The sequence below is a fragment of the Rhea americana genome, unplaced genomic scaffold, assembly GCF_003343005.1.
Source record: "Rhea americana isolate MKP2758 unplaced genomic scaffold, rheAme1 scaffold_63, whole genome shotgun sequence".
NCBI classification, from domain to species: domain Eukaryota; kingdom Metazoa; phylum Chordata; class Aves; order Rheiformes; family Rheidae; genus Rhea; species Rhea americana.
In genome coordinates this window covers 4,689,756-4,711,662 of record NW_028186790.1, presented here as the reverse complement: position 1 = coordinate 4,711,662, position 21,907 = coordinate 4,689,756, and the positions used below count along the sequence as shown (strand labels likewise).

Below are 21,907 nucleotides of genomic sequence, written 5' to 3'. Positions count from 1 at the left end.
AGCATAGATAATATGTTGTGCATGGTTCATCCTCACGTGTAACACTGTGCTGCATCTGATGGTTCCTATACCTTAATTAAATTCCTGTTCTTAAAACAATGTTATATTTACTGAAGTACACTGATTTTGAAAAGAAAAAACAATAAACAGTATCAGTTATTTCATGTTTAAAAGTATCTCTTTGCAAGCTTGAAGTTAAAGGAGAATGAAATAAAGCTGTTATACGTACCAAGTCAAGAATGCACAATTAATTTTTTTCAAGCTGATTTCCAGAAGAACAATTTAAAATGCAGAGATCACACATTTGTATGTTTGATAGCATCCCCCTTTTTATTAACATATAACTCACAAATATATCCCTCTCTCATTTTCATATTTTTCATTTTCATACTTCAAAACTATATCATATTCAGATCTCCATAAACAGTAAAATAAACTCTAGACATAACATGTCAAGCTCCTTGAACTGATGTTACATGAAGGAAACCTGTCTTTCAGCAAGGTAGAAGACTGAAGTAGCAGCAACCCAAAATAAAGCATCTTTTGTAGTATGTCTGGTCATGATGTTTTGGCACAATATTCGGTCCTGAAATACAATGCAAATAGGAGTTCTGAGATCAAGGAATCATATTAATCTCAAAATTGGCTTTTTTCTTCACATTTTTCCTGGACTCATTTTCAATCTTTTTTTTTTTATAATAATATAAACCTAAAACAGGGTGGGGGATAATATCACAACAGCCATCTTCCATATTTCAGTGCTCTTTCTCATCTTCAGCCAGGTTTACCTAATAGCTAACTGTTCTCCTGATTCAGTCATCAGTTGAAGTATAGTGAGAGTAAGAAGTCCTTACAAACAACCAGTGAGATTTTGTATCAGTACTATATGTAGCTCAAAGTACTCTAATATGTTTGGGAGGAAAAGGGGATTTTTATCCTCTGATAAGTGGGATGTATATATACTTCAGACACATAAAAGATGAGATCCAAAAATGCAAAACAACCCCCCTCCCCTCACTCTCTGTAAGCATCTGATCATGACAGAAGACATTCTGAGGGGTCAACTGCTAGAGTTGCTGCTGCTACTTCAAAATGCCCTGAAGGGGCATAACTGAGAACCACTGACACAAATGGAAAGGAAAATAACAACATATGCATTTTAAAAGTGAAGATAACAACATAAACATAAACATCTAAAGATAGAGAAATTATCAGCACCTATAAATTCATTTTTATTGAACTTCCAATTTCAATAGAGTTATACCAGATTTGCATTGATATAAGCAAATGCAGAGTAATTGTCCCTGTTCCTGAAAAGTTTACCTACTGATATAGTTCAAACTTTTATCTTTGCAAATTCAGTTGTTTTATATGGTGTTACTTTAGCTGTTATCTGTTGAAAGAGAAAACAGAACAAAACAAAAAAAGCACAAAGGATTTTTTCCCCCTACCACTGCAATAACTAACCAAATTATTTGAATTTTAGTATGCACAGTGGTCTATGATCAACAATATTTTGAGCTTGTCTACTGCAATCAAAATATTGCTCTACCCAACAATTTTTTTTTATTTTTGAAAGAAAAGAACTAGCAGGTTCATCACAAAGGCTCTGAGCCAACCCAGTGCTGCTTTGTGCTCTTGAAGGACCTCCCAGTATAAGACAGTGTTCTTTCACTCAGCAATTAAGGGTCAAAAACTGGAAACCATAAGTAACCGTAAGGTTAACTTTCAGGCTACTTCTATTTTATTTGAATAATTTACTCAAAATAATTAGTATTATTTGAAATAATACTTTCGTATTATTTGAATACCAGAACAAATCTCAAACACCTCAGGACACCTGAATCACTCACCCATGACAGCAAATTTCAAGTTGCAAAGAGTCATCTGAACCAAGAAGCACATCTTAAGCAGTTACCCTCAAACATAGTTTAAAATTAAGTATGTTTATGTTACTCAGGAATCTTTTAAGCAATAGCTATAAGTAGAGAACATAATGGAAGAAGACACCAAAGACAAACACAATAAACTGCATGCTGTTTTAATTTGCAAAAGATCTCTTAGAATTTCACATGAAGATAAAGTTAAACAGACAATGAAGAATCTACAGTGAATTAGAACACACTGGGGCACTTCATTTGATGTTTTTACAAATTTCACTATCCAAAGAACTCCCTTCACCATCTCTGTTCTTTCCCAAAGAGCTCAAGACATGTTATGCAGTTTTTCTGCATTCAAACTAAAAGCAGAATGACACCCACCATTTCCTTCTTATGAAGACAGACACCAGTGGAGAGATGACAGTTTGTACAAAATAAGCATCTGCCCCAGGATATCATTGGTAAGTTTTGTCCTAATTTCACATGATTTCCTCCAGAAAGTGTCATAAGAACAAATGTAGTCCATTTTAAAATGAAATACATATTAGTATCTGAGCTGCTGCGCTTCCAGAAAAAGAAGTTACCTTAAATACAGTATGCTATCAATGCAATTCAATCTAACTACTTAGCTCTTAATGCAAAATAACATATATGTAATGCTCATTAAGAGTCATAGATCATAAATAATAATAATGCCCAGATGATAGCTTTTGTGGCTTACAAGTTCTCGAACACTTCAAATTCTTCTGCAAGAGAAGATCTTAATGTAAAATGTAATCTTTAACTGAGAAAGCAATAGCATGAGACAATCCTATAATAGAAAAAAAACACCCCAGATTTATTGAGGAACGTACAGCGTAAACCATGACTGTGAAACTCTTCAGGTTAGAAACCGAGATACACATTAAAATACACAGGAATTACCAGCCTCCTCCCTCCCCCAACAAGAGTAGATCAGCTGTCTGTGTGTGCGTGCATGCGTGTGTGTATCTTAATCAAATGAAGCACTAAAGACTAAAACACAAAATGAAAATAATTCTTAGAAGTTGTGGGCAGGTTGTCTAAAAGAAAAAGGATTTAAGCAGCATACAGTGAAGGCTGAGGGGGATAGGGGRCGAAGAAAAAAAAATGTCTAATATGCTCTAGGTGACCCTGCTTGAGCAGGGAGGTTGGACTAGATGATCTCCAGAGGTCCCTTCCAAYCTTACCGATTCTATGATTCTATGATAAGTTGTTTGAAACAGCTAACTATGAGGTTTCTTGCACCTTCCTCCAAATCAAGCTGTTGGGTTTTGCTCACTGTCTTGCGAGATGTTCCTCAGGGTCTTCAGTCGTGTCTCCAGAAGTCTGACCATCTGCAGCAGCAGTAGCTGGCATTCAGCTATGGTGCTTCATGCACAGCCTTAAAAGTTGCCGTCTCCTTTGGGACTTCAGCAAAAGCATAAGAAATAGAAAGAGCTACATGAATAGAAGAAGGGAAATACCCAGCCAACAGTGGGCTTACGGAGAACTTTGCGGAAGTGAAAAATATACCAGCAATTAGCACGAAAGTAATTTTAGAAATAATCCACAGTTTCAGTATTAAGTCAGTATGATAATCTGCAATCTGCTGCAACAAAACCAAATGCAGAGTTTTTTTTATTTTATTTTTTTTTTTTATTTTTTTATAATGAGCAGCTTGAAATCCAGGGGCGCACACAGCAGGACGACACAAAAATCATTTTTGTGGCAATAAGACTAACTGCCTCTTCGCAGAGCTGCCAAAGTTTCCATCTCCAACTTGGAGAATCTCAGTGACAAGTTCCTTGCTCAAGGAAACTTAATCTGTCTTTGGCTTCTGACCAGCCACCATGGAAGAAGATGCAACTCCCCTCAGCTAATGAATGGAAAGCAGCCCAAGCAGATGTCAGGAGGATTTAAATGGAGCATGCACAAGACACARTGATGTTTTCACCCTTGGGAAAAACTTGCAGAAAACTGCAGCTGAGGATCAGGCCTTAAAAGGAAACACGTAGGTTTCCATGATATGCAGAGTCAAGGAATTTCAAATAAAACATGTCAAATAGCACTTGAACGATCAAGATAACTCATGTCAATTAAACTTTCACCTGATTGCCCATCTCAGGGACTGATATTCTTCATGCTGTATTCTGTTTAAAGGCTGAACACCAGAGGAGCAACATCAGCCAAAGTGCAAACAGTTACAAGACCTTATGCAGAACCATATGGTAAACTTCTGTTTGATTCTCTGTAACTTTGGAATAATGAATTTGGCTGGAAAAAGCCTTAATATATTTGTTTGAATTGTGAAAACAGGGATTCTCAGTAGGATTGAACCAGGTGCCTGCTGTAACATGGCTTATTACAGTACTTTTTCTAAGAACAGATCTCATTTTTTCCTTTACTTTTGTAGGTTTTAGTCTGACAGAGCTATAAAGCTTGCACATAAGATTTTCTAATACACATTCCTCAAATACACTTCACAAGCAAACCATCTTTCCTGCTGTTCTCTATCTCATACTGTTCTACCTTTAGGACAAATGTGTGTTTGTTCACATTTAAAGAGATCCCATGGATAGCTTAATAAATCTGAACTAAGCTATCACCACAGCTGCTTGCACCAAAGTGACAACTGTGCTCAGGACGGTGAACAAAAAATCCCAGCAGGACAGCACATACCTATTTGCTCATATGAAAGATTAAGAGTGTCTATCTAGGTAGATTAAAGTCCAAACCCTGATTTTGCTCACTACAGACCTGCTGGACTTTGACTGYGATTAAGTAATATTGCAATGGTGTAATGCACCATAAAATCCACAGCTATATTTCAATATTTACCTTCTAATGTCTCTACCAGGTAAGACACATACATAAACATAGAAATAACTTAATTTTATTAATACATTTTTCATATTCCTATAAACTACTGGTTTTTGGAAAAGAGTTAAGCTTAAGGTTCCATTTTCTCCAAAAGAGATGAAAAGCTAAAACATTTAATTAGATCTCCTGCTGCACATCTGCACATGCAAAGTCTCTCAAGTATCTGCTTATGCAGATAAAAACAGATTTAATTGTTGTTAACACCCCTAGATGCAGTTGTTCTGTCTGATAGAAGAGGTAGTACAACTGATCTTCACAAAGAGGCTGCAGTGAGACCCAGTGGGAAATTTGTAGTCAGCGTCAGTGGAAGCAGAATTGAACCAACAGGGAATAAATTATTTGTGAAAGAAAACTGCAGAACAAAGGAAGCATGCAGAAGGAGGACACGGGACTTAGTGTCAAATGGGTTCACAACGAAGCCTCAGAAACACATCTGAGTAACAGAACAAAACCCTGATGAGAAAACATCAACAGGAAAGACAATGAGAAGAAAAATAAACAATTCAAAAATAACATAACTATAGATCATTTATTTTGCATAGATAAATATCTCTGCAGATACTGTCACTCCTGAATAGTATATAAGTAGACAGCAAACAAATTCAAAAGACACCAGAAGTTACAACTGTAAATCTGTACTAGAGATTTGTCTACTTTGTACCATTGTTCAGAAGCATAAAAAAAGAAAAGCATAGGTTTGAGACTTTGCGGTTTTTTTTATTTTTGAGATAGATTTTAAAATAAAATATTTTATAAATAGGAAACAAAGCTACAGAGAACATGAATACAATGTCAGAATAACGTCTGAAAATGTCTGCAACTTTTGCAGAAAGAAAGAACTTTACTGCGCGGGTCAAGAACATCAAGAGACTGCAACAATCAAAGGAACAGTTTAAGGTGATTTTTATTTGTTATCAGTCTTCAAAAATGGTACAACAACATATGATAAACCAAGCAGTAAACCCAAGATTTACTAATCCACAAAATTTAGAAAATAAATTCTTAGAGTGAACACCACTGCATTTTTGATTGAGGAAAAAAAAACTGGTAACAAGGATATTARTACTGGTCCTGAGCAGATGTTCTATGAAGTCTTTTTCAACTCAAACACTGTTTCCTTATTCATAAGCACAGGAGAAGTATGCCATTGCTCACAAGCATAGATATTTAGACATTTAAAACCTACTGCAGAGAGCCTCTACCTCAAAAGAGAAAGTTGTGATAACAGATATTAAATATCTGAATCTTAAAGGTAGGAAGACATTATGTAAATACAAATTTATTTATTATTATGGGAGTTTTCAAATCCATCAAGAATGACCAAACACGACTGCTCAATAATGAAAACCAGTACAATGATCAAAATCCTACAGCACACATGCGCAAGAAAACAACATATCAACAGCTCTGACTCACTAAATTTCTACCTCTGCTATTTTGTCATAATCTAGATATTTCGTATGGGTCAAACATATCTCCGATATTGCTTCAATGATGCATAGGGGCTACTATCTGGATGTAATGAGTCTGCATGCTAACAAGACCTGACAGGAGGTAACTGACTTTTTGTAATTTTTAAAGAGATCACTAGGTCAAAGTACTTAATATAATACAAATCCCCACCAGCTCAGGTTGATGCCGCTTCCACCAGCAGCAGGAAGGAAAAAAGTACATTATATATCGCTTTAAACATTTTAATTGAATTACCTGTACATGATGCACAAGGCAAAACTGAATTTCCCTCACAGGTAGTTCTTTCAGCAYGTCCTTCTTCTTCCTTTCTGCTTCAGACCTCACATGATTAGAAATTTATCCTTTTTAAAAAAGCCAAATGAAACTACATACTCTAGAACCTAACATTTCCATAATTCAGGACAACTCATAGAATCATAGAATCAGTAAGCTTGGAAGGGATCTCTGGAGATCAGCTAGTCCAACCTCCCTGCTCAGCAGGGTCACCTAGAGCATGGTAGACAGGGTTGCATCCAGGCGGGCCTTGAAGATCTCCAGAGAAGGGGGCTCCACAACCTCTCTGGGCAACCTRGTCCAGTGCTCCGTCACTCTCACAGKGAAGAAATTCCCCCTCAYRGTCAGGTGGAACTTCCTGTGCTTCAATTTCTGCYCAKTGCCTCTTGTCCTGTCACAKGGGACAACTGAAAAGAGTTTGTCCCCGTCCCCTTGACACCTTCCCCTCAGGTACTTACAGATACTGGTAAGATCTCCCCTCWGTCTTCTCCAGGCTAAAACTCAAGTTTTTAATATTACAGGAAAGGGATTATTTCCTGATTATGCTGCGTGGCCCTGTTTGGCCAAGAGGACTGCTGCTTCTGAGGAATTCTCCCAGTATAAAAAGAGCACCTCCTTAACAGGGAAAGGATATTGAGAGAAGACTACAGAGTGAGAAATTTCAGTAAGTCAAATAACATCTGCCACCCAGATTTAGTAGGGTGAAATACTGTCAAGCACAGCTGGATCTTCAACCTGTCATTACTCCGCCTCCTCAAACTTGACAATCTCAAGTGTGCCAAGCTCCCAGGAGAGGTACTTCTGGAGCACTGCAAAATCAACAGGAGTGGCATATTCCAAGCCTGGAGCCGACATACAGCCTCCTCTTTGCATGAAGAAGTTTCTATTTTTAATGAAACATTTTTTTTTCTTTTCTAAAGACAATGGAAGCTGGTGGGCTGACCCAGTAAACAAAGGACAACTGTCAGCATATTTTAAATTACTTACAAACAAGTAGCCCATAAGCAACAAAAATAATGGAGTCTAGTACCCTAAAAAAATGCATTATTCTGATATCTCATACAGGATAGCTGCATATCTTTCCTTCTGAAAGTATTCTATCAGGGAATCTGTCTTCTATCAAAAGTCTTATTTTTTTAATGTCTTTGAGTCCTCCTCCTCTCAGCAAGACTTTGTTAATATTGACTGATGTGTTTGAAGTTTTATGAAGATTAAAAGTAAAAATCCAATAGGCACATACCTATCAGAGTTATCTCTCAAGAATAATTTTCTCAAGAAGCCAAACTATCTAGCTCATTGAAATAGAAAGGAACTTTGGCTCAAGTCCAAATAGCACATTTCACTGACAAATCCTCAAGCACTTGACACAGGAAGATTTCATTATTCTCATTTTACAAAAAGGAGAAAAAAGAAACAATGAATAGATAGAATAATGTATGCATGAAAGTTACAGCATCACAAACCACTAGCAATGCCACCTATTGAGGTCTGCCAAAACGGCTGGGTGAAATTAGAATGAMAGAAAGTTAACAGTACCTTATACACAGTCATCTGAGAACGTACATCAAACAGGCAGCTGAAAGCAATGATTGACTACATAATTAAGCCCACAGTCATGAATATTCACATTAGTAATAAATAAGAGTCCAAGAAAGCTGGAACAAGGGGATTTGGAAACATTAGGAGGATGGAGGGGGTTGATAGCTGTTGCTCCTGTTCAACACCAGATTTATAAAATATAGCCACGTGCAACAGACATCCCATCCAAGCATGTCAATCAAAAGTGTTCTGCTGTATTTATGTCTCACTGCAAAAGAAAGCTGTGTTCTTATCATCTTATTTCCTTTATTGATCTGCTATTGTAGGAAAGGGAAAAAAAACATGCCAACTTCCTCTCTATCTAGACTATTTTACTTAGACTGCAACACTACATGAGCTATGAAATCATGTCATCTGTTCTCATCGACTGCTGTTTCATCACACATATGTTGTATTAGAGGGTAAGAAAACCTCCTTTCCTGCTGTCAATTGCTTAAACAAAGTTTTTCCTGAATAAGGAATGTGAAATAGAAATTCCCTAGGTCAAAATCTGAGAACTCAAGGTCAAACACACAGAATTAGTAGCTTCTTCTGGAGCCATGGTGTAAACAAAAGCAGAAGCCATAAGGGAGGGGCAATCTCAGTGAATCACTACCACTAGGGTGACTGCTGGGCTACCAGCTCCTTCCAAAGAAGTTTCAAGACCGAGCATGTGAACTTACGTATATGCTCTGAGCATTATAGACTGACACTGTAATTTAACAACGGAAAGCTCTGTAGTAAATCAAGTTGAAAGACTTCCATTTTCTTCCTTGACTGTCATTCCCACCCCCCTACATGGCTCTCCAGATCCTGAATTACAGTGGTACAACTCTGTGGGGCCTTGCTGTGAACCCAAACAGGGAATTGTTACAGTTTTAAAAAAGACCCTTGAAATAAATGCATGTATGTATTTAATTTACAGCACGATCTCTCAAACTATTGTTCTGGCACKATGTGGTGGGAACGGGAATACCTTATGCCAGTATTGTTGGCAAACATTTTGGATTGCGAAAATATGGCTTCAGGAAGTACTCCTAAGTGCTCCAAGCATTAGGCTCTTAGGTTTCCAGTGCCTGGTGGGTCTTAATATACRCTCTACAAACAGTTTCAGACTTCCACACTACTTCAGACTCAGCACTGTCTGCTTAAAAGATTAGCTGATTGTTCTAAATGTTACCTGAAGGCAAGAGCTCTGCCAACACCCTAGTCCTGCCACCCACACTCTTCTCACAGGCTGCGCAAACCCAGCTGGAGTTTCAACTGCTTAAGAGTCTCACTTGCTAATACAACAAGGAATGGTAGAAGCTTTCCAGGAAAGATCTGACTGCTTGATGTTGATCACCTAAGATCATTACATAGATAGGTGGGATACAGGAAAAGATGACCTTGATAGGTATAGATATACCAGCTAGCTTTCCCAGAGGCATCCTGAAGAGCAGCCCAGCAGGCAAGTAACACATTCAGGCATCAAGTCCTACACTGTAACTGTACAGGACAAATAAATAAATGTACCTGTCTGCACACACAAGAGATCAGGACACAATTCTAGATATAAGACTAACACATTCTTCTCTGTTTCCTGCTGATTAGCCCTGCACACAACTCAAGTGTGCCAGCTGGACCAACTGCTATTCCAAGGTACTTATTTCTCCACCTGACTTGTCAAGGAAGCCAAGACCCCACCAAGACAAAGCTCTCCAGTTGATTCCCTGCTCCAGGTATACTAAATAACATCAMTTTAATTTCTGAGCACATAAATTCCTCTTCCTCTCCATCTCATTTCCTCATTTGAAGATTGGTAATAGCACTACTCTACTTGGAAGAGTATGCTGAAAATAAGCATAGCTAATGGAGTATGCATGCAACTCCCTGTAACTTATACTAATGGAGATATATGCAACTTGCATCAACATCAGGAATAGTTTAGTTACATTCAACCTTCAACTCAAAATTCTCAATGCATCTAAAAACATTAGTTAATTCAAGCCACCAAGAGCTGAGGAAGAAAATGCATTACTCSAATTTTGCACAATAAAGTGCTGAAGTACTTAAGTGTGTTATTAATTAGAATATTAGTTATTTTTCTTAATGTCCTTTATAAATTTAGTGCTGCACAAACAGAAGATGATGTATGTCCTGGCATGAGAATTTCAAAAAACAGAAAGAGAGTAGAGCTACCCATAGAGTTGGTTCATGATTTAAACATTCTAGGAGGGGAAGTATTTGTTGTTTCACTTCACTGAGTTATGCTTTTACTGTTATTTACTCAGTGTCAGTTAATTGTTATTGAATGCCAGCTTAGAAACTTGGATAATAGATTAGATAAATTTTGCAAATGTGAACAAAGATTTCCATTTGGTGGTTTCGTACAAAACTTCTGAGGATAGCTAAGGCATCTGTTGAAAAGCAAAGCAGTAGCAAGGTTGGGAACAGACCCCAGCATTACAGTCCTTATACTGTCTGCTCTAACTGGACTTCCTGTAATTCACTTCCCATAACATAAGTAAAAGCATTTCTATGACTCTTAGCAACCAACAGAACCAATTAATCATTCAGTCACATGAAAGGCCTTATAATTTTTTCAYGATATACACACAGCAGAGAAATAGTCAGTGCTTATATATTCATTCAGATGATGCATGAAGTCTGCCTAGCACATCCATTAGCCGGCTATTACAGCAAAAAACTTCCCAAGACAATATAACTTTTACTCTAATCTTTAAAATAGCTCCATCTTCTGGCATACTCTTTCCATACTATGTTTAAGTACCATATTTCATCATTTTTTTGTTCTATTTCACATCTGACAATACAAATGTAATTTCAGTGTTAAGGTACTTAACATGCAATAGGGTCATGAAGTTAAATGAAAGAGGGCAACTTGAATTGCAGCTCTTGAAACAGTGGATAKATCTATTCGGGTATTTACCTAAGATCATCCATATGTTAATACTACCTTTTGAGGGTACCCTAAAACTACTCAAGATCAGAACTGCTGCCTGGACAGGGCCCTCCCTATCCCTTCTGGACAAGAAACTTGGAAGGCCAGTCCACRAGTCAAGCTCTTCTGTAGGCAGGGATCACCCTGTGGCAGCACCCATCCATTACTACCGACCACACAAACACCAAGGAGTTTATGCTCTTTACTTCAGCAAAGTGTCTAATATTAGACTGGATGAAACAGGGCCTTAGAGTCCCTTTGCGGACAAGGGGACATGGATYCAGCTGGACCATTCAGTAAACACCCCACAACTTTCACAACCAAGGGTAGTGCCAGAATTGCAACAGTAAAGGTGAGGCTGGACAAGTACTTCCTACTGCTGACACTCTCACACTGTGCAATTAAGGCTTTTACTGCCCAAAGCATTCAGGTAGAACAGTGTTCTTACCAGGTTCTTACTTTTGCTTATGAAACTGTTTCTATAGCTTGTTCAATGACTGCTGGCATAAAGTGTATTTAGTACTAGAACASGAACCAGAATCCAGAACTCCTGTGCCGAGGATGTAAAAAGTTGTATTTCCCCTTACCCTTTCCATTCATTGCCAGTAGCATTCCTCCTTCCTCCAGCTGTATTTTAAAGGCAAATTGTGAACACTGCTTTGCCTTGGGAGAAGAAATGATGGCACCTGGTTTAAAAAACTTAAGAGTTCAAGAGGATGGGGGAACCTTCAAGTGACTCAATGATCTCTACTCCAAAATCAGATTATGCTTCACATACACAGTTCTGCTATTTATTCTTCTTGTTAGTTTGTTCATGCGTTAGGTACCAACATTCAACATACAGGATTGGTGAAAGTACCCAGAAGCTAGATACTGCAACCCAGTTTGCTGATACTATAACCCCTTATTAGATCTAATGCAGTTCTTGCTGATGAGTAGTTACAACATACAAGTTACATATTAACAAGCATATTTAAGCATATGAGTTCTGTTCAAATTAAAGGATATCCTAAAGTCTTACTTAAGAAAGAATTAGAGTATTTGCATGCTTTGTGTGGTTCGTAGAATCAGGCAATAAAATCTTCTATTAATAAGCAAATCCCTGAGTTTTAGTGGTGGTAGTAGTTCTTTCAAAAGACCTCTGAAGAAATATTCATTCCAATGACTGCTCAGCAGAGGTAATGATTAAAAATTTCAGAAAAGCTGTTTTAGTGGAAGGAACAAAACAAAACACAAAGAAATCCAGATTCAGGGCTATGAATTTAGTTTTAATGCAAAATAYTATTACACAGTGATCCAGCTTTTCTTATGCATATGCTGATGCAGATGATTGTTAAAGATCAAAACAGCAGGTAGAAAAAAAAAAGCCAGATAATTTATCAAAAATATTTGAGTCCCTACATTACAGTCAAAAATAGATCTTCAAAGACTTTAAGGAAAGTAGGAAGTCTCACTTCAAGGGAAAACACATTAAAGACACTTTTCATAATCTGTGTAAATTGTTTGCAGTACTTTCCTGTTGAAAGATAGCTGAGTAGTCTTTGTGACTGTAGTTCTGCTGAAGTACATCTAACTACTCCTAGGAAGAGATGMGACTCCAAGTCCCAAAAGATAGCTGCAGTGCCCTACAAGTTTTGATTTGCAGGAAACCATAAACAACTCTTAACTTGAAAGATTAGCTCAYGAGATTAAATCTTTTTTTWAAAAAAAAACTTGTTTTTTTTAAAAAAAGTATGTGTATTTAAAGTCTATGAGGACTGAAACATCAAGTCACTACATGAGTTGGTAAAATAGTATGAGGATCCAATAACCAAGCAGCAATCCAACTGCAAGTAGGCAGATCAAGAAACTTGGCAAGCATAGGGAGTACTCTGCATGCATGCCAAAGAACTCATTTCTGAAAAGATTTCTCTACATTAATGAGCTAAACTCGTGTAGCATGTGTTACCGCAAACAAAAAAAGTTATTTACATTACACATTATCAACTATGAACCAAGTCTTAAGTACAAGACTACATATAAGAAAATTGCTCATTTTACAGTAACAGAAGCAAAAATATGATGCCTGGAAGGATGGTACTGCAATGCACTCCCACAATGAAATGCAATAAAAACTTTGTGCTGGTTTAGATAAACAGCACAGTGGTTTTAGAATTTGTACTGTATTTATTTACAAAGTTAAATGTTTCATAAATACACAGACACAAATAGACAGATACTCTTAGAACAGTACAAAAAAATTTCCATTACGCTCTGTGGATCCTGGTTTCCAATGAACCTAAGCAGTGTTAAATATTGCTGTAGTAGATTTTACACTTCATTGCTAATTTTACACTAAACAAACATTGCAAAAGGAAAAAATAAACCTTTACGACATAAGGGGAAAAAGCAATACAAGTCCTTTCCATAACGCCTACATTTCCAGAAAACCRTGGACCTGATCCTTCAACCACCATACATTTAGTTTTACACTTATAAGTAAATCTCATTGGTTTTAACAGAAAAGAATTCATTATTAWTAAAGACAGATAAGTATACACATGTATTCAGGACTGAGGATAAATCATGTCTTTTACACAGTAATTAATTCAGTAAATACATTACTACTCTAACATACAGAATTGGCTTATACGGGTAGAAAAAAGGTTACTGAACAAAAGAGTACATGTTAAGCACACTTTTAACTGTAAAATTTTACTATAAATATTTACAGAGACAGCCATATATAAAAAAAAATGTTCACTTGCTGTAGTTGAATGAGATTAAATTTCACTGAACTTTCTATATTTTAGTTGCATCAGGCACCAGTCAGCTATCAGTTCTTGGGAGGCAGTGTCTTGCTTCATTTAAAGTCAATATAGAAATTTTGCCRTCAGCTTCTGAGTCAGAAAGTTTGAGATATCTTCTTCCTCCTCGCCCCCATCACTTTTTTTGTTTTTATAAACAAGAGCAGAAAGAAGTCTTCCCCCATTATGAACAAATTTGACTAAACAATGAAAAGGACAGAAATATGCAGAATATATTCTCAAATCTCTTGCAACAATTGAATTCCCGCAGGAGGAGAGACTTTTATTACCTTTCCCTTCTATACTTGACCCTCTCCAGCACCACCATATCATCTGATTACATGTAAAGAAAATCATATGCTTGAATTTCCTTAAGAGTGGAAAAGCATGCACCATGTCACTTTAACAAGCAGAACAATCCACCACAGTCAGCAGGAATAACCATGCTCAGTTCARACCAGTGACTACTTGGCTGCCCATACCCTCCTTTTTGAGGGAGGGTTGTCTTACTCTGGATTCTTCTGCCATCGACCCGTATGGAGATATCCTTTTGCACTTCTTTCCCTTCATTTCAAAAAGAACCATGACTAGGAATACATGCCTTTCAAGTATGAAAATTGCTGGACTCCACAAGCATGAAATACGGAGCTCTTCTGAAGTCAAAAAAGCATGAGGGGAATGCTATCTAATTCTTACAGTTTAGGTATAAGAATATGTTGCCAGATGGGGTCATCTGTCCAGATCTCTGCTAGGGCTGCCTTTCATGARTCTAGCCAGTAACAGTCTCCCCTAAAGGCTAGAAATGAGGCATACTTCAAAGCAAAAGAAAAAATAAAAATAAAAAAAATAAAAAGAGGCACAAGTATTTAATTTGTGAGAAGCAAAATTACATTGTTTTATGCCAGTTTCCAGTTAACTCCCTGCAAATCAAAGCAAGGAGCCTASGTCTTATGTTTGACTTGATTCACTCATGAATTCTGATATCTACAAGAGAAATTACAACATTGTGGTTTTATCCTCTCCACACTTTTGTGGTAAGAGAGGGKTTGGGTTTGCTCTTCTATTAAGGAACTGCGACATTGCAACAGTGGGGACTTGGCAGCCATCTCATAGTAAGACATGTAAGAATAAAGAGCTTAAACAAGTCATTCTAGGTAGATACCTTAAAAAATAAAAATCAAATAAAAAAGCCAGCTCTCTTGATCAAGTTTTGAAAATAAATAGCAACTAGCAATAATACCTATTACTAGATACCTCAYCTACAAAAATGAAGTGTACGTCAGAACACAGGATACAATTTTTCCCAAAAGCATGCCAATAAATGAAATACTTCTTTTACAGGACAGCAAAAATATAAAGGGGAGAGGCAGGGAAAACAACCCTTAARGATCCTAGTCGGATAGTCAGAAGCTTTAAAAAGCTTAGGGAATAAACAGGAAAACGTAARAGAGAGAAACGTGGTTCCCAGGAATACAATTTAATGCTGTAAATTCTTTTTCTAACCCTTTCCAATAATTTGTTGTTGCCAGTGCTATTTCAGTTCTTCCTGATCAGGAGGAGGAACCACACAAAGACACAGGAGGCAGCCTCTGTCCTAAAATGGCTTGTGTGAAGTGACACAACTAGAACCCTCACCAACTTACAAGTGGTGAAAAAGCAGAAAAGACAAGGAAGCAGAAATGAAAACAGCACTATTACGTGAGCTTACTAATAGAAACTTCTTCAGAATAAAAGCAGTATCTTTTCCAAACTTCAACATATACCATCTTTGAGTGGTTTTGAGTACTAACAAGCCAAACAAGTTACAAGTCAAATGCTTTGTCTCCTTCGGTAGCTTTTAAGAGTTCTTCCTTCAGTGATGTTCAGGCCACATAAAGACACTCTCTTGGTTTTTATTATTTCCTAACCTAGTTTCTTAGCAGATTGAGGGTTTTTTTGTTGCTGAGTTTGCTCTTATTTTCAGAATTATGATGGTAATAAAGTGGAAGTTCTCTGATTTGAGAAAACAATTAAAAAAAAACCCAACAACGTGAATCAGCTGTTTTCTAAAGGTTCCAGACCACACGGACAGAAGCACTCTGAACATTGCCCTGATGTCTGTTTCTAGATATCCATCTGGTTAATATATCATGTGAAGTTTCCACAGAAGCATTGTGCAGGAAACACACAGAGCTAGAACAGAAGCATCAAAAATCTACAAACTCTACTAAACCAGTTAAATAGTTATGGTATCTCTGCTTTGCCTAGGCTCAAGCCCACTTCTGCTAACAGCAGAACACACAGACTTCAATGAACTGTGGATTTCCCCATTAATTTCAACTTATGCTATAGGAAAGTTTAGAACTTTCACTTTAAAATGACAAACTTTAAATGTAACTGAGAAGTATATGACACTCATTGATTGAAAGAGGCTTATTGTAGAAATTCAAATGCAAAAATTTTAGTTCAAAACTTAAAAAACTACAATATCTGAAATTCTCCCTTAAAATTGCAACTTTCATCTCCAAGTAGGCACAAGGCTGACATTGCACTTTAACATACAAGAAATGAAAGGAAAGAGACCAAAAAAAAAGTGATGCCGTCAGTGAACAAATATCACACAGTAAACAAATGAGACATCCTCATTTCTCAGCTTTATTAACTTAAGGCACTGGTTCAGAGAACAGAAGTAATCAAATACAAAAAAAAAAATCCACTTTTGCAAGGCCATTGGTTTCTAGGCATACCTATCTGCCAATTTCTACAATCTATTCAGTGATTTTTTAAACATATTGAGAATTCCCATTCCACTTCATCAGATTTCTAGACATTTCTAGACTTCTCAAAATAAATAAATAAATAAATAAAAAACAAACAAGAGCATGACAAAAATCACTTACCAGGAATAATCATGAACAAAAGTCTGGGTAGATTTTTACTTTCATCTTTTGAGAGGTCCTTCCATGGTCCACACTTTAAGACATGCGTAGCAGCTCCACAACAGTAAATAAATTCTTCATGTAATGGGACTGGCTCTTCTGACCTCATGTTTGCTGCAAGACAGAGTAAGATAATACTATAATGTACAAGCAAATATTTACCTAGCTATCTCTGTACCATTACACCTTCTCCAATTTAACCATAGAATAATTGCAAAAAACAACCCTCCCTCCCCACAATAGCTGTCATCCCTAGCAAACAGAGACCAAATTCAATATTTGAGGCTTTAATAGGCTGCAGACGTTTATACACATCACTACTGCATGAGGGGAAGTATCTTTCATATTTTGTTATAAAAATATATGGTGATGAACTAGATTATAATGTCTATTCTACTTAAGGGCAAAKAATTTTGTATTTCTTATTTACTCTGTCCAGTGAAAAGACTCAAGTAAAACYCTTGGAAAGCAAACAAAAGAAGAACCACCTAACAAAACCATGGCACGAATGTCCTCACAAGTTGTGCACACCCCAGCTATAGGGTCTTAAARAACAACAACAACCAAGAGGTCTGAGGCCACAGCAAACCTGTTGGCTGCTCGGTTGCCTCTAAGCAGCAGTTGGGATCTCCGACTTAACTCCAGCATAACTTATGTCTCTAGAAAYTTTCAAAGAACTAAAGGAAAAGTCTTTGAAAGATAAAGCTATTCAAGATTTGATGTATATTATTATGGAGCAAATTGTTTATATCCGTCTGCACAACTTTTCTTAAATTATTCGGTTGCCCAAATGTAGCAAAGGGAAATAAAACAGAACATTACAGCATTCAAAAAAAAAAAAAAAAAAGGAAAAAAAAAGAAAGAAAAGTTCAAACATTCATCAGTTCAAACATTCATCACACCCAAAGTGCTCGTGTCCTGCTAGGGTATCACTTTGGAAATGGCCGATTAACCAAACTCCATCGTTATCCAATAAAAAAATAAACAAACAAATCTCTTCATCAGGTGACTAGTTACGATTCAAACGTCATCAGGACGAACTACGACACACACGAGCACGCACACCTGCCGAAGGCTAACGGGGGCAGTTATCAGATGAAGAGTCAGAAGCCTGCCCCCGCCTCCGCACGGCTGCGCACGTGCTCCACCTGCCACCGGTGCTCGGCAAGTCAGCACGGCTCTTCGCAACAGCCTCGAGCTCATTTAAGGTCTATAAAATATCTCTAATATGGTAAGAGCCATATTTCAGGCTTCTGACAGCAACAGGTCTGGCTTAAGCAGGGCTGAAGAACTTGGTTAAATTTTGCAGGAATGGCTATGAATTTTAATTCAAAAAGATAACCATCTATAATGGAAAAGGCTGTCCAATTTAACTGTTTCTGATAAAAGGTCTAACTTTCAGGACGTACTGAGTAGAGACATTTAAGTTGACTGAAATGTACATGCTATATAAAAATGTAACAAGATAGTAAGTTAAAAAGTATTAACAGTAATAATAAAAAATTTATGCATCAGCAATTCTCAAGGATAACCCTCAAGGACTTCACATGTGGCCACTGCAGGAAAACTTATTTGTAAGCCTCATTTTGAAATGAGCATACAGAAGTAAAACTGTCTTAATRTTATTTAAGAAGATTGCTATCTTTGCTAAGTTCCAAAACCACTATTTAGTTTATGATTTATATGGCAGCAGTGCATCACCACATGGAATTAGGAGGCAGAATTCAAACAAGATAAGCATATGATCAAACAGCATGCAACAGAAAATGATATTGCAATAAACTGGGTAATATTTTTATGCACTACAATAATCTTTAAAACATCAAACGTATCCAGTTAGCAACAACAATAACCATTTCAAATTTGTTTACTAAGTGAAAAAGGAGCATTYGTTTTTGAGTACCAGGATCCAAGTCCTATTTCCCGATTGCTTTGTGAAGTTTTGGGCCTGAAAATTGAACAATAAGTAGTACAAAGTGTTGCTGATAACAGGCTTATTTGACTATTGTACTGAAACACTATACTCTACATAGACACTTTGAGAGTCTCTGTACTGCTTGTATGGCACAGCATCTGTTAGGAAACAAAGAAATTCAAGGCCAAACAGCCAGAGTTGCCAGGACCAGTTATAGGAGGAGGGCAGTGGTACGGGAAAACTGGCAGCACTAGAGGAGCAGACCTGAAACGAAGCTTTGCATAATGATGCTCGACTACATGAAACCTGCACTGGTAGAAACCAGAGTTCCTTTCACGCCTTAGTTTGCATTTGAAGTTTTGAAACGTTGTAGCTAACCAACAGGCAATACAGAAGAGTCAGATTTTGTTAAACAAAGATTCAAGTCCCTTGGGAAAAGGAAAAGGACAGCGAGGGAATGCGGCACAGCAAATGCTTCTGGAGGGAAGGGAGTTTAATATTTTTAATTACAGCATAATTCTCTGGATGATTTTTTTTTCCCACTTCCCCACTCTTTCCCTCCCACCTAAAAAAGAAAATCTTTTAATTGCAAAGGAGACCTCTTTATTGCTTCATTATTTTTTAAACTTACAGTGACTAAAATAAAAATAACTGAAGCAAAAGTTGTCAAACTAAAATAAGGTAAATTCTGCAATGCATTATTCCTGCTTTATTTAATTCTTCATTACTTAAACTGAAAGAAGTCAAGAGCATCTCTGACAGAAAAACCCAGTTACATCAACAACCAATGTACATATTCAGTTTCTGAGGTGTTTACAATCCAGAAAGCAAAATTTCTAAGTCCTTATTCACAAAAGTAGGTTTCATATGAAGTTTCTGATTGTGGACCAATAAAATTTCATTTTATTACAAAGTTTCATTTGAGACTGATTTCACTGAAGAACTCCAATAGGAAATCCCACTGACAAATCTTCATTCAAGGTAGCACTTGCAAGATAAGGTTTTAAGCTAAATAAGGCAAAAAAGAAGGTAGAGTAACACATTTTGGATTGGACACTAGAGAAGAAAATGCTGAACAGTTTAAAAAAAAAAAAACTTCCAAACATATCTACTAAGTTTCTGAAAGAAACTGCCCTCTTGAGACAATCCTACAAGTTTCCCAGTATCAATTCTATGCAATAGCTAAGGAAGTTTTATAAATAATTCCCCTCACCGTAAATAAATAAATATTTTTTTGCCTTTGATAACACAAATAGAGAAAAATTTGGAGAGAAGACAGGGAACACACGACTGGTGGGAATTTCACCAGGGTTATTACTCCGGTGGGGTAGKGTGGAGAAGGAAACAGAGTTAGAGAAAGGGACATGACTGTAGGAAATCGGGCCCCTTTACTTCTCATGGATTTTTTTTCCTTCTTTCCCAGCCCTCTCCCATAATCTCATTAAACAACGAAAAAACACTACAATAAAGGCCGAGTAAAGAAAGACATGGCTCAAAGTTCTGCTGCAACACAAACACAGGTTACTGATTAAGGCTTTAGCTCTAGATTAACACATCCTTAATGTAGGCAAGCTCCTGTTCCAGGAGGCAGAGATCTAGGCTACAGTAGATGGCCTGAGCAATCCATGGGATCAGCCCCTAGGTTTCAATCTCTAGATATTGTGAGAGGACTACGTAAACAGACTGTACAGCGGGTGGAGAACTGACAGGACTACTGGGCTCGGAGAGTTGTGATCAGCAGTTTCAAAAGAAAAGGGAAAAATCTAACTTACTAGCAGTGTTCCTCAAGGACTGATACTAGGTCGTACTATTAAAAGCCTGGACAATGGGACAGAGTGTACTCTCAGCAGGTTTGTACATGATACCAAACCGAGAGGAGGAGGAAGAGACAGGCTGAAACACTGGAGGGCASGGCTGCTATTGAAATAGGTCTTGATAGACYGGAAAAACAGGCTAACAGGAGCCCATGAAATTCAAAGCAAATGGAAAGTCTTGCACCTGGGATGCAATAACCCCATTCATCAGTAAAGGCTGGGGGCTGACTGGCTGAAAAACTGCCTTGCAGAAAAGCCACTGGCAGACAARTTGAATAAGAGTCAGCAGTGTGCCCTTGCTACAGTGAATGCTAACTGTATACTGGGCTACRTTAGCAAGAGAGTAGCCAAACGAGTTAAAAGACATGGTTATTCCCCTAACTAAAGTTATGGCATGTTTCAATCAGGAAAGGCAAGGAGGAGGACCCAGGCCCTACAGGCTCATCAAACTCAGCTTAGTCTTTGGAAAGATCATTGGAGCACATATTTTTCTAATCACATTATAGAAAAGACATTAATTCAGAATAGGGAACAGATTTACCTACGGCAAATCAAGCTCAACCAATATGATGGCCTTTTATGATAAAACAACTGGCTACATGAATTAAAGAAATAGATGTAATATACAGAATCAGTAAGGTTGGAACAGACCTCTGGAGATCATCTAGTACAACCTCCCTGCTCAAAGCAGGGTCACCTAGAGCACGTTAGACAGGATTGCATCCAGGCAGGTTTTGAGTATCTCCACAGAAGGAGACTCCACAGCTTCCATGGGTAACCTGTTCTAGTGCTCTGTCACTCTCACAGTGAAGAAATTCCCCCTCACGGTCAGGTGGAACTTCCTGTGGTTCAGTTTTTGCCTGTTGCCTCTTGTCCTGTCACACAGGACAACTGAAAAGAGTTTGTCCCCATCCCCTTGTCACCTTCCCTTCAGATACTTTGACTTATTAAGACTTTTGACACCATTTCCCACTTCCCAATTGTCAGTTAAGGAAATACAGGCTAAACAAACTGACTTAAATAGGCTGAAAACTAGCGGAACCAACAGGCTTAAAAAGGAGTAGTCAGTTACTGGCTATCAGCTGGATGTCAAACAAGTGGAGTACTCTCATGTCAACACTGGGGTYGATACAGCTCAACACCTTCAAAAACCTATATAATGAGATAAAAATTAAGTCTCAGCAAACAGTGCTGAATCAGCAGGGACAGTTGATGAGGTCAGAGAAGAGCTTCAATTCAGAGAGTTAAGTTCCCTCAAGAAACTTAAGAACTGGCCAACAAATCCCTTATGAAGCTCAGCAGCAAGAAGTACAAAGATCTGCACCTGGACCAGAACATCATGCTTCAGTAGCAGCTAGGAAGCAACTGGCTGAGAAGCAGCCCAGCTGAAAAAGACACATTTGTCATGATGGATGCCAAAACGAATAATAATACAAAAAAAAAAAA

The 21,907-nt window shown here is 37.5% G+C and overlaps 1 protein-coding gene across 1 annotated transcript in view; it reads right to left on the bottom strand.

Moving 5' to 3' along the window:
- Positions 1–16,845, bottom strand: part of LDAH (lipid droplet associated hydrolase) — a 105,184-nt gene extending 88,339 nt beyond the window's left edge. Inside the window, exon 1 of the mRNA XM_085320410.1 lies at positions 16,694–16,845. Within this exon, the coding sequence (XP_085176536.1) occupies positions 16,694–16,841 (148 nt within the window). The 5' untranslated portion in view covers positions 16,842–16,845. The remainder of the gene's footprint in view (positions 1–16,693) is intronic.
- Between the last annotated feature and the right edge of the window lie 5,062 nt (positions 16,846–21,907).